The 22,011-nt window shown below is 50.1% G+C and overlaps 1 protein-coding gene across 1 annotated transcript in view; it reads left to right on the top strand.

Moving 5' to 3' along the window:
* The window catches only part of LOC149335410 (uncharacterized), a 32,192-nt gene extending 10,181 nt beyond the window's left edge, over positions 1–22,011 (top strand). The window contains exon 2 of the mRNA XM_089552102.1: positions 17,299–22,011. Coding sequence (XP_089408228.1) covers positions 17,299–17,876 — 578 coding nt within the window. The 3' untranslated portion in view covers positions 17,877–22,011. The remainder of the gene's footprint in view (positions 1–17,298) is intronic.

Raw genomic sequence — 22,011 nt, 5'->3', positions numbered from 1 at the left:
ACCGTGACGTCACACCACGTGACATCGGATGAGAGAGCCGGCCTCCACCTCGCGCCGTCGCCGTGGGAGCCCTAGCCATGGAGAAAACGTTGCCATGGAGGTAAAAAAACTCCATGCCCCTAGCCGTCACACCCGCGCATTCCCGCGCATTTCGAACGCGCGTTCACACTCGGTGTAGGTGAAACGCTCGCTCCACCGGGCAGGCAGACGCGGCTTGGCTTCCGTGGCAATCCAGGCGCTCACCCAACGCGCGTCTCGGGGTTAGTCGGCGTTCCGCTGTAGCCATGCCGTTGTCTTCCCCCACGACGAAGGCTTCTAGTGGTTGTATTAAAATGACCAAGTATTCAACCAAGGAAAGCCATGTATTACCAAGCCTAGCCACTAATATGCTTCGCATTCCCCAGGCTTAGCCAAGCTGAGCCTCAGCAATTTTTTTTTTAAGCAAGAAATGCGCCTTTTGCTACCGAATAGCAACATACGAGGGGGTACCCAAAAGAAACCGGACTAAATTTTTTGGTCGGCAAAGCTTCTGTCGTACCGTGTTTTGCCACTAGGAGCGCATAGAACGAACATTCCATAGTCAGTAAGCCGAGTGCCGTCGTTGAAGGAGGTCAGACTAGTTTAGGCTGAGTTTTAGAGTGACGACTGTTTTGTGTGAATGTCGTTTTTGCAATGGCTGATTTTCGTGAACAGCGTGCGCCGGTGAAATTCTGATTTTTGCTCGGAAAAAGTGGAACGGAAACTCTTGAAATAATAAGAAAGACGTACAAGGACGATGCTACGGGGACAACTCAAGTGTTCCTGAATCGAATCCTGAATCAAAGCAACAATCATGCCGATGGAAAACTTCAAATTCACTTCGCCTCAAGAAAGCTCGTCAGGTGAAACCAAACCTCAAAACAATGCTGATTTGTTTTTTCGACGTGAGAGGAGTCGTCCATTGAGAATTTGTTCCGCAGGGTCAGACAGTTAGCCAGGCTTTCTACTTGGATGTTTTGAAAAGATTGGGCAACAGTGTGCGGTGGAAGCCGCCAGATTTGTGGCGGTCGGGTGACTGGTTTTTCCATCATGGCAATGCCCCTGCTCACACAGCCCTGTCTCTACAATTATGGACCAAAAATAGCATGACCCCTATTCCTCAACCCTCATGCTCTCCCGACCTTGCCCCGTGCTACTTTCTTTGTTTCTTAGAATGAAAAAATAGGTGAATGGAAAGCGTTTCGCTGATGTTGCTGAGGTGAAGAAAAAAACGACGGAGGCACTGTCAAGCATCACAAAAGATGAATTTAAACAATGTTTTGAAAAATGGAATGAAAGATTCGACAAGCGTATCATTGAAAGTGGGGAATACTTTGAAGGAGATTGAAGGTCCGTGCTTAAAATGTGAACAAATAAGTTCAAACAAAAATAAGTCCGGTTTCTTTTGGGTACCCCCTCGTAGCCATAAAGAGCCAAAAATTCGGTTTTTTCTTACTAAGAACAACAATCTAATGGAGTTGTCGGAGTTTCATTCAATACTGCTGTTCGTGCCGGAAAAGCCGCACTATCTTTTCTCCGTTTCATCGCTTTCTTCGGAAATGGAATAACAGAGTTCTGCTATCTCCAAAAACCTTCGAGAGAGAGAGAGAGAGAGAGAAAACTTTATTTACAAAGGAATTCGGGGCACGCCCCAGGGTCCCCGCACGACCCCACTGCACTCAAGTGTTTATGTTCCTGAGGTCCATAACACTGGCAGCACGGCCGGTGGCGACGGTCTGCACGGCCGGGTCCTCCGAATGCAGCAGGGTCTCCCAGTCCTCCCAGGTCTTGAGGTTCTCTAGGTCCCGCGGGGGAGGGTCCGCCGGGCAGAGGGAAAGGATGTGGAGGGAAGAAGCGAAGGGTTCTGGGCATAGGGCGCAAGCAGGAGTGGGGAAGGAGGGATGATAGTGGGTTAGGGTAAGGGGCGAGGGGAGAGTATGTGTTTGTAATCTGCGCCAGAGTGTTGCGTGTCTGTTATCTAGGGAGGGGTGGGGCGGGGGGTAGAGCTGGCGAGAGGCTCTGTATGCCTGGGTCAGCTCACTGAATGAGTGCATGCGATCCTTCGTGAATCCCCGATCCGAGGCCACCTGAGCCCGGTTTAAAGAACCTCGGGCTAAAAGGTTGGCGGCCTCGTTTCCGGGATTCCCGGAGTGCGCAGGCACCCATATCAGCTCCACTTGGCGGGGCGGGGGTGCATCGGGCGAGTCCAGTATGCCAAAAGCAGGGACATGAACTCGGCCTCGAGCAAAATTTAGAATCGCAGTTTTAGAGTCAGTTAAAATATACCGGGCTTCCGTGCGGGTTATAGCAAGTGCAATGGCGGCTTTCTCTGCAGCCTCTGGGGACGTATCTGGAGGGAGAGGTAGTGTGAGGAGGGTGGATGAAGAGGAGTCCACCGCAGCTGCTGTCGCTTCATCACCCGTGCAGGCAGCGTCCACCCATACGGCGTCCGGCTGGGGGCCGTACGCTCGATGGAGTGCCTTCGCACGGGCTCTGCGGCGCTGCTCATGGTGGGACGGGTGCATATTCGTCGGGAGCGGCCTGATGAGAAGCTCTCGGTGAAGGGATCGTGGGATGGCGAGAAGGGTTGGGTCGTTGGCCGGTATTTTGATTCCCAGGGAGTCCAGGATATACCGACCTGTGGAAGTTTTTGTGAGCCTGATGTATTGGGCCTGTCGGTGGGCCTCCACCAGTTCCCCGATCGTGTTGTGGAGGCCCAGGCCTAGTAATCTGTCTGTGGGTGTGTTGAGGGGAAGATGAAGTGCTACCTTGAATGCCTTGCGAATCAAAGCATCCAAAGCGTTTATGTCATGTTTGGATAGTTGTAAGTATGGGGTAGTGTACAGTACACGGCTGAGGACAAAGGCATGAATGAGGCGACATAGGTCGCGCTCCTTCATGCCTCTATGATGTCCCGAAACCCTGCGGATGAGGTGCGATATCGCGCCTGCAACCTGCTTGAGTTTCTTGAGGGTAGTGGTGTTTTTGCCATCGTTCTGGATGTGCAAGCCCAATACACGGAGGGTGCCAACCTCAGGTACCGGGTAACCATTCAATTCAATGGCAATGGGGGAGCGGGGACAGCGGTGGTTCTTATACTCCATTCCCTTCCTCATAGGAGACATGTACGTGCTTAGGCGACTGTCTGCATAATAGTAATGTCTCAAAGTCCGTGTTTGAGAGGCTTATAGCGTGATTTTTTCAGAGGCCAATACCGATCAATCATGGAACGAGCGAAAGTTTTCAGCCGTAAACATATTCCGGAAGACAACTTATCGCTTGACAAAAAATTCTTTAAGCAATCGACAGCCGGGAGGAAAACAAACCTCATTCCCCTTTGGACACTTCGACGCAGCGTTCGCACCGGGATGGTCCAGCTATCGACGTGTTTTCACAGGCGAGAACCTAAAAAAGCGCCATCGTAGCGACGCGTGAGAAGCTATCAATATTTTGACGCCTACTCGCCGACGCGAGAGAAATAAGTTGTTGCTATGGTAACAAAACAAAAAGGGAAAGACATTGTGCAAACATAAGCAATGGTCGTCGCGACACGACAGGCAAAGCCAAGCCTGCGGTTTGCCATAATCTCGCAAGCATTTAATTGGTGTAGTTCTTTCCAGCTTGACGAGTGAATTGATACCTTATAGTGAAATAATTTGCATGTACGAATTAGCGGTTACTCTAATATAAATGGCAGACGCCTTTTGTAACAACATCAGTCATGTGTTAGCTTCAGTCGTCCACGACTAACTGACTAACTTTTACGTACCTAGGCAACACTGGTGATCTACGACCTACACCTTAATAAAGAGCTCTGGGTTAATTTCGACTGTAAGGGTTCGGTAGCGTTCGCGGGGGTCATCGGAACGCGGCTGGGGGTGCTCAAAGCGAAGCGTCTCCTTTCTTGGAACGCGGCCGCTCGTGAACGCGCCGGCAGGTATACGGGTGTCCCCCCACCCGCGGTACTGATTCGCACACGTGCTGGCACGGATGTCTATTTGTGTTTGTTTTTATTTTGTGGTGGAGAGAGTGCTCTACTTTACGGCAGCTGGAGGGCTGGCCAGGCTCTTGAAGAACCAATCATGTTGAGAGCACAATATGATTGGAAGCTACGAAATGTGGGCCGGGCCTTTAGGGCTTTAAAACCGGGCCCCGGAGCTAGAAGCGGGGTTCTGCGCTAAGGTGAGATGCAACGCATCTTCGGCAACGCCGAGTAGGGGCCTCCCCTAGTATTAGCCAGATCCATCTTTTTGTTGTTTGTCCTTTTGCCGCTTAATATGTCTCTAGTGTGCCTAAACTTGTATATGCTTTGTAAATTGCTGTACATAAACTGTACATAAGTTTTCCCTTCCTCCCTGCGTCTCGAATCATCGAGAGACCGTCTCTGACGGGGCACCGCTGGTGCGAAGAGCTTCAGTCTTCCAGTTGGAACAAACCGTCTCTGGCGGGGCACCGCTGGTGCAATAAGGAAGACGAAAGAACCTGTGAAACTTTACTGGCGCAGCCGACAGGATCCTGCGGCCATCGGAAGACGGCGCAGGAAGAAGACAAGGCAGGGAGAAAGGTGACGACAAGGCGACAGGTCAGCGTTCGTGAACGGACCTGCGGAGACACGGCGGCAAGGACGCAATGACCACGGCAGTAGTCCAGCGACGCGGGACTGCGTCCGGTCAAGGAAGCAGCGCGTCGGGAACTCGACGATCACCGGCGGCGGACCAGCGGCGTGCGACAGCTCATCGCAGCGTCCGGGGAAAGTGGCGGTGGACCCCGACGCCAAGGAGCTGGCAATGCGGATCGACGCATCGAAACCGTGAGTTTCCTTGGTCGCATTGTTCACGTCCCTGTGTTCGAGCCGATAGGACATCTGAGGGGTACGGAAGGCGGTATGGAGAGCTATCCAAGCCTGCCCTCACTTGATGTGAGGTGCCAAGTGGAATTAGCGAAGGCGCGCTTAGCGTACTTTCAGGCTGAACTTGCGAAAGTGAATGGAGGAAAGGCGCCGCTGTGCGAGGAGAAACCTCAGGATGTTAAGTGCGTCTTGGAGGAATTAGAAGCAAAGCGCCAGCAGCTAGCGCTGGAGCTCGCTGAGCTCAAGGAGTCTAGGAAAGCTAGTGGACTAGCGAGGGACAACTACTCCGAGTCCCGAGAGGAGAGGCCACCGGTGCTGGAAGGTAAACCCTTATGCTTGTCAAGCACAGGCCAAGAAAACAGCCAGGCAGAAGTACAAAGTGAGCCAGATTTCTGCGAAGCTGGAGTCGCAGTTCAAGAAAGCATCCTGATGGAACGCAGCGTTGCGGTATTAGAGGCGGTGATCTCGCACTCCGACGACACGGCCGCCCAGGTTAGCTCAATCCCAAATGACACCAGGGACGCGGACGCGTGCTCAGGATTGTTGGAAGTGTGTCTCACAATTCCAAAAACGCGGTCTCAAGCAAGCTGCGGAAAAGAGCATTTAGCTCAGCAGGGAACGGCCAGCGACGACAGATGTCAGATCGCGGAGCTAGTGACAGGAGAAAGTCTAGCGTTGCTGGAACCGCACACTGTGTCGGTCATAGGGCATGAAGGGCCCCGTAGCGTCATTGATGGAAAGAGCGTTCCATGCGAGCCAGAGAACGGAGGCGGGCTTGCTGGGCCGACCGGGCAGAGTAACGCGCAGTTGTTGAACGCACCCGACGTGTGTTCCACCAGGTCCTTCGTGGACGAGATGCGTGGCGACTTGCCACAAGGCAAAGTATGGTCAAGCGACTGCGAGGGAGCTCATGCAGCCTCAGACTATGCCACGAAGCCGGCAAGCGCCGATCAAGCACGGAGCGGCAATTTCAAGGTTTGCCCGTGCAGTAAAGGTGCAAATGGCCCCAAGCGAAGTAGAGTAGCAGGAGGCAGGTGCGTAGCTTTCGCACTGAAAGTCTGCTCGTGGAACAGTATGTTCCGTGCTGCAGTACGCTTGATCAAGTGTAGTAAAACCGGCCTCACTGGTGCGGTTAGACAAGGCAGGGGCTATGCTCCTTATGCAGCGCGCGGCTCGTACCGGCGCGCCAGAGAGAGCGGACCCTCAGGTGCGTCGTGTGGTCATGGGTTTGGACCCATCGAGAACCAGGACGTGTTTGATCCTGGAGGGCACCAGCTGTTGAGTTTTTGCCCCGCTGTGGCACCGGCCTATTGAGCATAGTAGGGCGTTCATCGGGTATGATTAACCCTTAGTGGCTCGAACGCACACGGGGACGCTCGGTGCGACTAAGGAGGCTCACGTGGCCACTTACGGACGTCGTACGAGTGCTACTGAACGCTCAAGTTGCGAGTGTCTGTGTGTGCGTGTGTGTGTGTGCTCATTCGCGAGCAGGACGCGGGTGTGCATGCTGGTGAACTGGGTGCAACGCACCAACTTGGACGCGTGTTACGGCGCACGGCAGGCATGCCACCGTGTGAATTTGTGGAATTTGCTGATGTTGTGTGTGCATTTTGCATTTTGTTTTTGGTTTTGTTGGTGCCAGCGCTGGTGTAGCTGCGGTATGTCACCCACAGGGTGGTTTTGTGACCCGTACCGATCCCTTCTCGTTATAATTCTAAAAGTGGCATTTGAGCCCTTTGTAGAATCTTGGGAAGGGCGTGTAAGGGTTCGGTAGCGTTCGCGGGGGTCATCGGAACGCGGCTGGGGGTGCTCAAAGCGAAGCGTCTCCTTTCTTGGAACGCGGCCGCTCGTGAACGCGCCGGCAGGTATACGGGTGTCCCCCCACCCGCGGTACTGATTCGCCCACGTGCTGGCACGGATGTCTATTTGTGTTTGTTTTTATTTTGTGGTGGAGAGAGTGCTCTACTTTACGGCAGCTGGAGGGCTGGCCAGGCTCTTGAAGAACCAATCATGTTGAGAGCACAATATGATTGGAAGCTACGAAATGTGGGCCGGGCCTTTAGGGCTTTAAAACCGGGCCCCGGAGCTGGAAGCGGGGTTCTGCGCTAAGGTGAGATGCAACGCATCTTCGGCAACGCCGAGTAGGGGCCTCCCCTAGTATTAGCCAGATCCATCTTTTTGTTGTTTGTCCTTTGTGCCGTTAATTTGTCTCGAGTGCCTTAGCTTGTATCTATTGTAAATACTGTACATAAAATTTGAAGTGTTCGCCTTACCCCTGCGTCTCAACTGAACACAAGACCGTCTCTGACGGGCACCCCTGGTGCGAAGAGCTTCAGTCTTCCAGTTGGAACCAACCGTCTCCGACGGGGCACCGCTGGTGCAATAAGGAAGACGAAAGAACCTGTGAAACTTTACTTCGACCCCTAAGTTTCTTGAGTTGCCGCTCTTAAGATGTGCTATACATTTTCGGTCGTATTACCCTGGCTTCAAACACAAGATCGATTGTTGGCATTTTTTTTTTCGGTCTCCACGAATCTCGTTAGTTGCGACCTGCTTCTAAATCGATCAGTTGTTGCTGCGCACTTTGAGGATTTCTCAACAAGACGCAGTATATAATCATTACCGCTGGAGAAGCGTTCTTAGCGCAATCTATATCTGCATAGTTCTTGGTTTGTATTTGTCGCCGTTTGTACTTTTATTTCGTTTCTATAACCGCCTTCAGTCGATGCTTTGATTTGTTTAGGAGCCTTTAGGGCACTCTGAATAAATAAAATCAACAAACATGATTTTCTGGTTAAGCAGCATTGATTATTTTTAACAACTGTAGTGAAACTATTTTTAATGTATTTTTGCAGGCACAGGAGGCGAACTTGATATCTGAGGCGTATCATGGTGGAGAGTGCGAATTTATTGCGACCAGCCGGGGTGGCAAAGTCTGCATTTACGAAGATTTCAGTGCAATAACTGCGTGGCCTATACATCTAGGAGCATGCGTCCGCCGTATGAAAGCTGTACTGAGAAGCCTCATATCGGCTGCTGTGCGAAGCAGTGAAGTAGAAGTGGATGAAACTTGACCTGCGCTCTTGGGCGGATCCTTTAGACTGCTCATAAACAGTCTACGGGCATTCGCCCATGAATTGCATAGACTTTCTAGAGACAAATCCTGTAGGCTAGTCGTCAGACAATCTATATTTTTATGGCCATATACCCTTAGTAGACTTTTTTTCTACTGAAAGTCAGTCTAATAGACACAGCATTATGGTTAGTCTACGGAAGATCTATAGACCTGTGTCTTTTAGACTTTCAGTAGACATTTGTCGATAGACAGAAGTCTACTAGCAGTGTATGGCCATAAATCTATAAATTTTCTCTAGACTAGTCTATAGGATTTGTCTGTAGAAAGTCTATGTAATTCACATACGAAAGTCTATAGACTGTCTATAGACAAATGTCTACTGAAAGCCTAATAGACACAGGTCTATGGATAATCTATAGACTTATTGCCATACACTTCCTGTAGACTTCTGTCTGTAGACAGTATATAGACAATAGTCTACTGGTCCAGTACATAAAGGTCTACAGACTGTTTATAGACATTCTATAGATTTATGGATTGCTAACACAATAGCGCAGGTTAGGTGGCTACGGCCATTACAGTTGAAGAAGCAACTCGAGACAGCAAAAGAAAAACTCACAGGGACCCCTAATCACATTATGTGTTGGCAATGTGATTTGGATTAGAGGCTGCTGATGCCTTTACATCAAGTTTTGCGTTACTCGTGCGTGGCGGTGTTTGGGGATCCCTATACACGTCTGTTTGCACACACCCAGACATCCCTTCGGGTGATTTCCCCGCAGGCGTCTCGAGGAGGCGACACAGGCATACAGTTGTCACTTCCGCTTTGGTCACGTCACTTCCGTCCAGCCAATCGAAATTATTGAGTGTGATGACGGTACTTCAGTCCAGCTAGTGGGCGAATTTTATGACTGACGAAATATTTTTTTCCTGATGAGACTTCGAACGCTATCGCCCTATTAAAGGAGTATAGACACCTAACTTATGGGTGCGTGTTTTATTTCTAAGGAGGCGTACGGGCATTATACACGGATTACCACGTGGTATCCTTCTACGACGACTAAATAATTTATAATCGAATTTCTTTTTAGTGCTGTTTCGGTTTCAACAGCCTAACGATGGCTGTGACGTCAAAGAGAGGTTACAGGTCACGTGAGGCATAAAAAACTGCAATATTGATACGTGAGCAGTGAGGAGCAGTGAGGGCATTGATAAGGGCTCTGAAGGCGTCAGCTTGGGGGGGTCCCCAAGAGAACGGGATGTCCTTCTTGAGGAGCGTGGTAAGAGGTCGGGCTATTTCCGCAAAGTTCTGGATGAACCGGCGGAAATAGGAACATAGGCCGAGAAAGCTGCGCACATCACCGGATGAGCGCGGCGTAGGAAATGAACGCACGGCACGGACCTTGTCGGGGTCGGGTTGGATCCCAGCAGAATCGACCAAGTGGCCAAGGACCTTGAGCTGTCGGCGGCCGAAGGTACATTTCTTCGAGTTCAGTTGAAGACCAGCGCGACGGAAGACGGCAAGGATGGCTGAAAGACGATGAAGATGGCTTTGGAATGTGGACGAAAAAACAATCACGTCATCTAAGTAGCAGAGGCATGTCGTCCACTTAAAACCGCGCAGGAGGGAGTCCATCATGCGCTCGAAGGTGGCAGGGGCATTGCACAGGCCAAAAGGCATGACTTTAAACTGGTACAGGCCGTCCGGGGTGACAAAGGCGGTTTTCTCCCGATCCCGTTCATCGACAGCGATCTGCCAGTACCCTGAGCGAAGATCGATGGAGGAAAAGTAACTGGCGCCGTGCAAGCAGTCGAGAGCGTCGTCAATTCGGGGCAAAGGGTAGACGTCTTTCTTTGTGACGGCATTCAGATGGCGGTAATCGACGCAGAATCGCCAAGTTTGATCTTTCTTTTTAACAAGCACGACAGGGGACGCCCAAGGACTACTCGAAGGCTCGATGATGTTGCGGGCCAGCATCTTGTCCACTTCTGCCTGAATAACACGGCGCTCTGCGAGGGAGACCCTATAGGGCCGTCTGTGAATAGGGCGGGCCTCGCCGGTGTCAATGCGGTGGGCGACAACAGAGGTTTGACCCAAGGGACGGTCCCCAAAGTCAAAAATATCACTGTAGGAGGACAAGAGACTGTGAAGAGCTGTAGAATCAGCAGAGGGTAGATCGGCCGCTATCATCCGGGAAATAGAATCCTCACTGGAGGGCTGCGATGTAGGGACATTAGATGCGGCAGTCGTTGGGTCAGGAGCCAGGACAGAGACTGTGCAATCGGTCAATGGGGACAGATCAGCAAGTGAAATGCCGGTCGGAAGTACCTGAGGGGACAGGCTGAAGTTGAGGACAGGGAGGCAGGTGCAGTTGTTGGTGATGTGGACAATGGTGTGGGGAAAGAGGACGTTACGGTTCAGAATCACAGCGGTGATAGGGCAGGCGACGTAGTCTCCATCAGGGACGGGAGGAGAAGGCGACATAGGGATGTAGACAGCAGCTTGTGGCGGGAGACGAGCAAACTCGGTGGATTGAAGGCGAGGTGAGCTGGTGGAGTCGTCATTGCACAGGGGCAGATCCAATCGGAGAAGGCCTGAGGAACAGTCAATAAGAGCTGAATGGGCGGTTAAAAAGTCAAGGCCAAGGATTATGTCCTGAGGGCACCTGGTCAGGACGGTGAACAGAACAGGTATATGACGTCCGGCAATGCTGACTCTCGCAGTGCACATTCCAATCACGGCAGCGGGGCTGCCATCGGCGACGCGAACCGTGGACATGGCGGCAGGCGTTAAAACTTTCTTCAGACGGCGGCGCAAAGAAGAGCTTAGGACGGACACTTGGGCGCCAGTATCAATGAGGGCAAGGACCGGGACACCATCCACGAGAACATTCAAGAGATTACGTTGGGCAGCGGGGGTCAAGAGAGGATTTTCAGGCCGGGTCAATGATGCAGCGTCACCTCCGGGGGCTGCATCGGCTAGTTTTCCGAGAAGTGGCGGGAGGTCGAAGGAGAAGGGCTGCGGCGTGTGGTAGGAGAACGGGAGCGGCGGCCTAATGAGGAAGGTGAGCGGCTGGACCCACGAGCTTGCGGAGCGGGCTCGTCACGGAGCGGATCGGGACGGGGGGTGAAGCGGCGCGGGCCGTAGTCGTTGCGGCGGTCGACGAAGGAGTAGGGGCGAGGTGGCGGGGACCAACGGCTGCGGCAGTGACGGGAGATGTGTCCGACGCGAGAGCAGGTAAAACAGATCGGCCTGTCATCAGAGGTACGCCATTCGGCAGGATTGCGATATCGGTACCGAGGCGAGAAGCTGCGACTGTAAGTGGCAGCTGCGATCACTGGAGGGTCCGGGCTGGCATGAGCGGTGTCCACGACGCGAGAAGGGACGGCCGTGTTCGCAACCTCCTGTCGAACGACGGCTTGGATGAGGGCCAAGGTGTTGTCCGGCAGTGGCAAGGAAGAAACAGCGGGCATCATCGCCTCCAGTTCGCGGCGCACGATACGGGTTAAGTTAGCCGGGTCGGAAGGCTGCCGCAATGTTGGCAGATCTTCACAGGAGGAGCTAGCAGCAGTGTTCGGCAGCCGGTCAAAACGGTGAGAAATGCGCCGGTGTTTGGCTTGCTCGAAACGCCGGCACACCTCAAGAACAGAGGCGACCGTTGAGCAGTCTTTGCATAGAAGCAGGTTAAAGGCATCGTCGGCAATGCCTTTCAGTATGTGGCCAACTCGATCTGCCTCGGACATGTCTTTATCCACTTTACGGCACAAGGCGAGGACGTCTTGTATGTACGCTATGTAGGGCTCGGAGGAAGTTTGGGCGCGTGACGCGAGGGCTTTCTTGGCGGCGAGTTGGCGGCCGATAGGTTTTCCGAAGAGGTCGCGGAGCTTCTGTTTACAGATGTCCCATGAGGTCAAGTCCTCTTCGTGGGTTTCGAACCACACTCTCGCGGTGCCGGTCAGATAAAATATGACATTAGCGAGCATCAGCGTTGGATCCCACCTGTTGTGCGTGCTGACGCGTTCGTAAAGGGCCAGCCAGTCGTCCACATCAACGTCGTCGGTACCGCAGAACGTGCCCGGTTCGCGGTGGTGGGCGACGACGACCGCTGGCGGTGTTGACGGAGAGGGAGATGGCTCGGACTCGTTAGACATGGTGGCGAGACGGCGGCCACGGCGGAGAGCCAGCTTGAGGTCGGGGATCGAATTTAGCAACCTCCACCAAATGATACGTGGCGGCTAGAAGCAGCAATAGAAACAGCAGAGGTAATCTGCTACGCAAGGGACCGACGGCTTGAAGTAGACTCACAGCACACAAGCTCGCACCTCAGCGTCGTCTTCGTAACAAAACCACTTCGTCGTCCTCCCAGCGTCCGTAGCAATATAATCGGTGCTTCTACATACCTTGCCACTCCGGCTCGTGAGGAAGGTTGGCTTCAGCCCTGCAGTGAATTAAAAACGATGAAGCAGCGATTATATCGCAGTTCATCCATGCCTCACGTGACCTATAACCTCTCTTTGACGTTACAGCCATCGTTCGGCGGCTGAAACCGAAACAGCATGAGAGGAAAATTCGATTATTAATTATTTAGCGGTCGTAGGCGAATACCACATGGTGATTTTTGTCTGTGCCCCTAAGATCTGGATGATGTAAATAAAGATTTGATTTGATTTGATTTGATTCGTGTGTAGTAGTGTCTTCCGCGTCATTATAGAGAAGAAAACATGCCACCGAAATTAGGTGTCGATACTCAGTTAATAAGGAGTAGGCACAGAGACCAGAACAGCGAGAAAAGCTTGAGTACAGACTTGATATGAAATCGATATGAACCTTCAAGCGATGTAGTGTTGAGAGGACGATCAATACTAGCGTGGCTGCTCATTCATGTGAGGAAAAGAACATGAAAAATTGCCTAGTTTTGGGACTGCCTCCCGGCACGACATTCCAAAACGATCGAAAAACAGAGTTCGCTAAAGGGGGCGGCGCCGTGGTCACCAACTCAAGCGCAGCCATGCATAAAAACGTGTGTTCGGCCTGTAGAAGCATGAAGTAAATAAAGAAAAATTTGCGATGTTAACCAGGCCCGGGTCCGGTTCGCTGCCCATGGCATGGGGAGGGCGGGCAAGGAAGAAAAAGAAAGGAAAAGGAATGAGAGTGACATTGGAGAAAGAGAGAGAGAGGACTGTCCAGACCAAGGGCACTGCGTATCGAAGTGTGTTGACGAATAGGGTATAGGGGGTGGGGGGGGGATAATCAATGCACGTAAAGAAGCATCTGTGAGCATCCCCTGTGAGCACGATGCTCTAGATGGTCAAATCAGAAATGAAGTTAATTAATTGACCAATTCAATTAAACAATTTGGGACAGATCAAGGAGCTTTGTTGTGCTCATCTCTGTTGTTGGTCATTTGGCTCCCTAGAGCACAAATCGGTTGGCATGGCAATGGTTTAAAGTCCTGAGTGTTTCTAAAACCTCGCTATTTCGAATGGAGCGGAAAATTAGTTTAGATGAGTTTAAATGATAGTTTAAATGAAATAAGCGTTTAAATAAAATAAATAATCGTTTAAATGAAAAACAAAAGCAAGCAATGAAGGATATGAAAGGATAGCCCTCGGGAACATGCAGTAAGCGCTTTATTGTTATTGCGAAGTTGACAGGATGACAAACATTTTAACACAAGTGAGACCTCGATAAAAGTGCATGATGCGTGCAACGTACAGACCACGATTCCTTTGGGAGACCTCTCCTCAGGGAGTGCCTTCTTGAACATGAACCAAGCACCCGTCACGCTGGTTGTGTGGTTAGCGCACTCGGCTACTGAGCCGGAGTTCTGGGTTCGAAATCGGCCCTGGCAGCCTTGTTTCGACGAAGGCGAAACGCAAGAGGCGCCCGTGTGCTGTGCGATGCCAGTGCACGCTAAAGATTTCCAGGGGGCTGAAATTATTCCGGAGCCCTCCACAACGGAACCTCTTTCTCTCTTCCTTCCGTTACTTCCGCCGAGATGAGAGACAATTACTGCGCCATTTACGTTGCTCAGAAACCACTGAGCCAATAAATCAGACTGAAAAAAAAAATTCAAAATTGGTTTTGAGGAAATGACAGGCGCAGTGACTGTCTCACTTCTCAGTGGGCACCTCAACCCTACGGTGATTGAAGGGATGAAGGAGAAAGTGAAAGAAGAAAGAGAGAAAGAGGTGCCGTAGAGGAGGGCCCCGGAATGATTTCGACCACCTGGGGATCTTTAACCTGCGCTGACATCGGGCTGCACACTGGCGCCTCTTGCGTTTCGTCTCCGACGAGACGCGGCCGCCGCGGCCTGGTTCGAACCCGGGGACTCCGGCTCAGTAGCCGAGTGCTCTAACCACTGAGACACCACGGCGGGTACCCCAAATCTCATAACTGTGCTGCTTATCCAACAATACCGCCGTCGCATCACTGCCCTGGCTTCTTTATATATGTACTTAATTTTCTACTTTCACTGAGTCTAACTTGTATGCTGGACAGCGAGCTAGCTACGCCTTACATACCAACAATACTGACCTCTTTCGGTCAAAATCGTATTTCGAGAACGGAATTCCGCGTGCTTTTGTCGTTTTATTTTTTAGTAGGTTTAAATAGGCGAGTCCAATGCCTAGTCGCAAACCTTAAGGTTAACGCTTATTCTTCATATGCTCTACATGTGTTAATTGCGATATTAGTTTGTACTCTGAATTTACAGTATACAATCCGTCCGAAGAGGACACTGAACACTTCAGTCGCAACCACACTGAAGGACGAATTCAAATGCCGCGACTTGTAAGCTCGCTTTGCCGTTTACAGCCACTCAGGGCGCATTAATCGCTATACAGCGTGTTTCACGTAAGACTTTCTGCAATTTTTAAAAGTAAGCTACTTGAATTAGATGCGCGCTTTTTCTGGGTCAGTGGTGTAGTACATCATAATGCAGCTAAGACGTGCTAACTAGCAGGCTTGTTAACTAATATTTAATAGTTAACTTTTGAACTATTACATTTGGGCTCCTTAATTATTGAGAGGCATGTAGCCCACCCTAAGTAATATTCATATCGGTTTTTAGAATTTCGAAAACGCGGTTACCCTTGCCGCTGTGGCCCAACAAATTTCGCCTACATCGCGCCAAAATACATGCGGTTTGAGAAGCTTGCAGGCAAAGCAACCTCTCCAGTGAACCTAACTCGTCGAGATAGCCAGAATTTGTTGGGCCACAGCGCCGAGGATAATCGCGTTCTCGAAATTCTAAAAACGGATATGGACATTACTTACGGTGGGCTACATCCCTCTCAATAATTAAGAAGCCCAACTGTAATAGTTAAAAAGTTAACTATTAAATATTGCTTAACAAGCCTGCTAGTTAGCACGTCCTAGCTGCATTATGATGTACTACACCACTGACAATGGTATGCCAGAAAAAGCGCGCATCTAATTCAAATAGCTTATTTTTAAAAATTGCTGAAAGTCTTAGGTGAAACACCCTGTATGTGTAGGTTAATGCCACTCTCTCAGTAACTATCACGGCCCGAAACGCACACCGCAACCCGACACTACAGCGACAACAGAGTCGTTATCGGCGAGGCGAGTTTACCAAGCGGCCAGAGCACTCCTGTAATGCGCTTTCCACAACCCGACAAGTTCGTTCCCGTAGGCGAATCGATTCGAAATCGAGCCAGCCTCAGGTCTGCTCAAGCTCGCACGCTATATGGGCGCTGTTGGTGTCGCAGCGTAGGGCATCGCGTGTCTGATCGCGATATACACATAAGCGGGCATAAACGGTTCAATAAAGCGTCGCCGCCCATATTTGGCCTTACATGAAAAAAGAAAAACAAAATAAGAAGAAAAAAAGAAGTGCCCCTTGCTGAAACACGCAGAAAAGGCTAGAATAGCAGTCACACAGCGAACCCAGCCAAGATAAAGCAATAACAGGGCGTTATGTGCTACACCACACGGAGAGGGGGGAAGGAGGAGGGTGTATGAAAGAGCCAAAAGTGATGAGGGGTGAGGAGGCGGAGAGAAAGAATGGGGGTGAGGAATTTGCCTACGGGTTTCACTTCCGCTTCTGCGTGTGTGTGCCTGTGTTTCGACTTCTGCGGCGGGGTCAACGACCCCTGTCTGCGACTGTGAGCTGGCAAATTGCAGTAGCATTGCCAGGCTTTGTTCGTGCTGGTGGCGGTGAGAAAAGCGAGTATGCCTTCTTTCTAGTATGCGATCAGATCGAGCGGCTGCACCAGACACCCCGCTCTCCCTGCAGCTGTTAAACGTCTCTTGCGGAAGCCGTTTTTACCGAGTGCTGCGCACTAACCCTTAACTTGAGAGATCGTTAAAACGATTTTTTTTTTGTTTAATGTATAATGCAACCAAGAGATCGTTAAAACGAGCTCTTGGTTGTCTCGTGCTTTCGGTACGGAGAGCTTGCAGGTATGCCGGGCCGTCTGGGTTCCTGTAATGATTTTTTAAGCGGGTACTAAACCGTTCTTGTCAGCTCATACCTGCTGCTTCAACGCCGGCCGAAGGTTTAGACATTAACGAGTCGTTCTTTGCACAGCTGAAAAAAAAAAAAAACCACCAAGGGAGGGCGCCACTTAGCACTGAAAGGCACGAAAGAGCGCTCTCGAACGTTGGTGCGAAGTGGAGAAGCAGACAAACAAAAAGAAACAAATGAAGATACAAACAAAAACAGCAGCTTTCGTTTTTCTTTTTGTTTGCACGCCCAACTTAACATAAAAGCGATGGAGATAGCGGCAAGCGATGCTTCTTCGACGCTCCCTTTATAACCATTGCTAAGGGCGGTGCCATACTGAACGTTGGGGTCGCACGTATAACCCCGATTCGCAGAACATGCGATCACGGAGTTTAGTGACACTTGCAGGACAACTAAGCAAGCCCACAGAAGGATGCAGTATATATCTCTATTTTGGTTCTTTTTCAATAGAATTGCGACGCCCTTTGGAGTGTGTTACATGATTTCGATGCTAGCAACCCCAGGTTTCGAGCAGCACTATCTGGGATGACAAGTCTGCAGCTAAGTGTAATTTTTCTAAATAAAATTTGCCAATACATAATAGAGGTTCAAATGACAACCCCAATCAACTATCAAGACTGTAAACTGAGGTTGAGTTCTCTGAGAAAATTCTTGAAGCGTTTTCCAACTTTCTCAAGTGTGGCAAGGCATTCCCTCCTCGAAGGCAGTCGAAAATAAGTCCCACTGACAAGCGCCATATTTGGTCTAATATCAATGTCCAGCATTAATAACGGTCGACTTCAGGTCACCCTTGTTGCGCACATTTATTCCTTCTCTGACATCGCCCTAATTTTCTGCAATCATCTCGCTTCTTTCTGTCGCAGATCCGCCAGGGACCGAGACATTTGTGCCGCCGCCCTCGCCCCCGCAGGAAGTGGAATTCCTGACGCCGCCCGAACCTCCGAAAGACGACGACAAGGAAGCTGTGGCTCATAGCGCCGGCGACACGCCCGTCGACGACGGAAACCACGTCATCGATGACGACTACATTAACTCTGCTGACGACAACGGCAGAAGAACTGCGACCGACGACAACGGAAACCAGCTGCCGGCAAACGACGTCACCACGCCAGAAGCAGACGAACCGATGCCAGACGCTGGGAACGGTGTCGCCGCAGACGACACCGTCGACGTCACGTCGGGAGGCGGCAACGATGACGTCATGCCGGGAAACGACGTCACCACTGACGTGGGAAATGACGTGGTTAGCGACGCAGTAGATAGGATCAGCCCTGGAGTAGTAATGGATGACCCGAAAGGGAAGAATGATGCACCCGCACACGCTAACGAGGACGACGATACTGCTCCGAACGACATCTTCATTGGCGATGGCCTCGATTACGACAGCAAAAAGGCAGACAGGAACCACGGGGTGCATGAATTCATCGTGCAGGATGCGTAGCGCGCGCGAAAAACACAGGGTGACGTTGTAGTTTCGCATTGTCTGCAAACGAATGCCTTAATTACAGTGCACTAGAACAGGCAGTGTCGCGTGCAGCCGAGATTACGCGTCGGGCTCTTGTCCCCGTCACTGGCCGACGAAGTGGTGGCGCTGCAGTCATCTACAGAGAGTTTCCCAACATTAGCTAGAGGGGAAGGTGGCGCCACCACCTATGCGAGTTTCCTAAAGAGCCCTTTATCCACCCCGGAAACGTAGCCCGGGACTAGAAGGTTCCTTATTTGGCTTAGCGAATGTTGCCGAAATGTGGATTCTGCCTTTGAATCGGCAGCTGCGCCTCTGTGCGCCGCAATGCTCTTCTTTTCGCGCAGATGCAATTATTTTAATAGTGCTCTTTTCACTTCTTCAAATAATTTTACGCAAGTGTTAGGCTGGTGTGGAAACTTTCCCAACATTGCTTCGTATTTTGCCTCTAGGACAGTCGTATTGTAACGGCTGAATCCACCCTTCATGTCCAACAATAGCCAAGCCAAATACGAAACCTCCTCCTCCCAGCATTCCGGCGCTTCTACGTTGTGAATGAGTGCTGCGCCACCTGCTTTCCCTCTAGGCAATATTGATGGTGTCTTCGACTGGTCGCTCCCATGATCCGGTTCGGATTTGGCAAAGTGAGAGCCGCTCTAGCTCCGAGCGCGTAGCGAGACCGGTCAAGCCGAATGGTCAGCAAGTTTTCAGAGCGAAAGCGCAGGAAGCAGAAAAAGGACGTAACTTCCGTGACGGCGTACCCAGCGTAATGATTCATCTTTTTTTTCGACATTTTGCCTCACAGAGCCACACAGCAGGGACGTTTTAACTGCCTCTAATACCTAAAGCGCCTAAACTTGCTTCATGATGTAAGAAATAGCGCACAGGGAACACAAGGGACGGAAAGTAAACGACGTAGACAATTTTTTACATCATGAACGTTATCCAACTTGCCCAACTTTCCGCTTTGCTAAACTTGCTTCTACGGATGCGTAAAAACTGACGCGTTAGGCCTCGCCAGGCCGGTCGTGGTGTGCCGTGGCTACCCTGGCTTCGCATCTGTCTCCGCGAAACGGCGGAAGTGGCTCTGTCACGTGAACAGATCTCGGGGCCGCTCCGACTTTTTTCTCGGAGCGCCTCAGAGCGCTCTGAGCTGGAGGCGGGCGCTCTGAAAGAACCAGCCGAATGTAGTCAGAGCGCTTGATTTCGACCAGCCGAACGTGCGGCTGCATCTCAGAGCGCTCTAGAGCGATCTGAAACGACCAGTCGAAGACACCATGAGAAACGCCATGCACCCACCATGTAGAGACGCAGGAATGCCGGTAAGATGAGGTTTCGTAATTGGCTTGGCTGCAGTTTTGGCATGAACCGTGTACTAGAAAGCAACAATACGATTCTTCATGCCGCAAACCTCGAAGAAATGCTGTTAAATGTTTCCACACCCACGTAACACTTGCGTTAAATTAATTTAAGCGAAAAGTTCAGTATTTAAGTAATTTCACTGGAGTCAAAATCCTCGTTTTTGGCCCAGAATTAGCAAAGCGAAATAAGAAATCTATATCTTCCCGCATTCCCACGCTGAATGAAGTGCTCTTGCGCTTGCGTTTGCGCTAGCTTTCCCTCAAGGTAATATTGAGAAACTCTATGGTCGCCATCTTTTGGAAACGTTGCTTTGCCGTTGATGCGTTCATATGCAAGCATAATTGGTAGCTTGCGTTGAGCCGCATCGCAAGCATAATTGGCAGCTAGCGTTGAGCCGCGTTCTTGGCGCATAAAACGACTAAATATTTCTATTGGGTTGCGCACAGCTAGTACTACGACAGTGCTTTAGGCGAAAAAATTCGCCCGCTCGAACACCGTGGAGATCCGCCAGTTTCCGGTGGCGCTGCAATCGGAGGCTCTTGAATGTGGGCCGCTACGGTGACGCGGAGACCGCCGCTACACTGTCTGTTGTAGTTCACTGTACCTTAACCTAGGGTTCCTCAACATTACCTAGGGGGCCAAAGAGGCGCCACCGTCAATGTGATTTTCTTAAACCTCTACCGGAGTTTCAAGCAGTGCGAACATATTTGGCTCCTACACTGTTTGGCTGAAAACGTGGATTCGACTTCTAAAACATAGCTGCGCCGCGATGCTCCTCCTCACGCGCAGACTATTATTTAGAATTGCACGTTTTTTGTTTCTGGAATAAATTTGTTGTAAGTAAATGCCCAGTATAAAGCGCGTATTAAAATTGAGTAAGCTAGGACTATAGGACCTTTGCCCCGAGAAATGGCAATTTCGGCAAGTTACCCGCCAAGCAAATTATGAATTTCTTTCATTTTTGATATTTTCGCAGCAGATTAACTGCCGCAGCGTCTGCATTCCCCCTCGGTAATCTTGAGGAACTTTATGATCTTAACAAAGCGTTTTGTACGGAAGTATACCAAGCAACGAGGCAATGCTTTCTGAGGTATTGACGCGTTTTGGACATTTTTTACGTGTAACGCACACGATATTCTTTGCATGTTTTAAAGAGCAAATCTGAGCACTAAGGCCTTGAAAGGACATTGAGGACAAATTGTTGTTGGCCTTTATCGATCGATTCCGGAGGCTTCTAATCACAATGATAGACTAGTTGGACTAAAAACGCAGCTTTTGTAAGGTATAAAAGGCGAATAAAGGAAGTACCTGCATCGCCGCTACTGGGCACTTTAACAAGCAAACAGCGGTCACGTTAAATACTTATCTGGCTACCAATCTCTGAGGCTACACCCCACCTACATTCACTGTAAGACCGCTATCAGGGAGTCCATAATACAATGACATCATAATGAACGTTACGAGTTCATAACGAACGTTACCAGAGGGTCAGAGGGAAAATATATAATTTTTAAGCTGTCCAGCATTATAATCACATCTTTTGATGCAGAAAGATGCGTTACCATAACTAAAAAAACCCAGATGATCGAATTTTACTACAAACAAACATCCGACTCCGTTGTCCTTAATGTCCAGTTGAACAGCGCACCGATAATGCGGCTTATAGAGAGCTTGTTCCGTGTTGTTGGTTTTATGAGTGAAAAACGTAATCATAATGACCTCTCACCTATTTTCTATACCTCTCTACCTAACTTGTAAAGGCATGAATTAATTTTAGAGCGGAATGAAATGGTGCCTTGACGTAGCAGTGCACGTCGGCTTTGCGCCAATCAAAGGGCAGGTCGGTGGCGACGTCAGAGAGAAACAACAATTTTTCACAAAGACTGCAGCAGCGGTGCCATCTATCGCTCAGGGGGAAATACTCACCATGAATGTATGCACGCGTTTCTTCAAATGAAGGTCTTTCTTTGAGAATTTCCCCCGGGGGCGCGAGATGGCGGCAGCTGATTCCAGTGTTATGCATGCCTTCGTGTATAATACAGTGCATTGCACTGAGGTGTTCACTCAGGAAAACGGCGCAGCTCCATATAAAAATATGGAAAGCAAGGTCAGCACAAATATGGAAATCACAGCTTTTACAGCGCACTCTCACGAAATATAAAACGATTGTATCAAACAGACAACATTAGAATCACACTGAGAACAAACTGAAGTTGTCTTGTATCGATTGATTACCCCACTCCAACAACAAAGGTGCACTTTCACTGAAAAAGGAACTGTTATTAACTAGAAAAGGTCACAAAACGAAATGTAGGTATGGCCACCATCGGTCGATTTCGCAAGTAAATTACGGTGTTGATGTTCTTTTTTTTTTTAGAGCGAGAGCTTTAGTCCTCGGCGTACAACTTACGGTTTCGATGTGGATGAGACAATGACCTTCAAAGCCTCACAAAGCAAACCGAATTTAACTGAGTGGTGGTATGGTCTAAGCTATGCTATTATGACCAGTTGATCATATGACTGTTAGTATGACCATTGGGTACCTGACCTTGACCCGTTATTCTATGTGACCCTTGAGCTTGACATGTGTTATGAGACAGTGGGCACTACATCGACAATGACCTTCAAAGCCTCACAAGGTCAAACCGAACTTAACTGCGTGGTGGTATAGCCCAAGCTATGGTAGTATGACCCCATGATCATATTACTATGACCACTGAGCTTCTGAACTTGATCTTTGGCCTTAGCCCTT

This window comes from Amblyomma mixtum, chromosome 7 (genome assembly GCF_055824585.1).
Source record: "Amblyomma mixtum isolate Tamu chromosome 7, ASM5582458v1, whole genome shotgun sequence".
Classification (NCBI taxonomy): domain Eukaryota; kingdom Metazoa; phylum Arthropoda; class Arachnida; order Ixodida; family Ixodidae; genus Amblyomma; species Amblyomma mixtum.
This window is presented reverse-complemented; position numbering and strand designations above follow the sequence as displayed.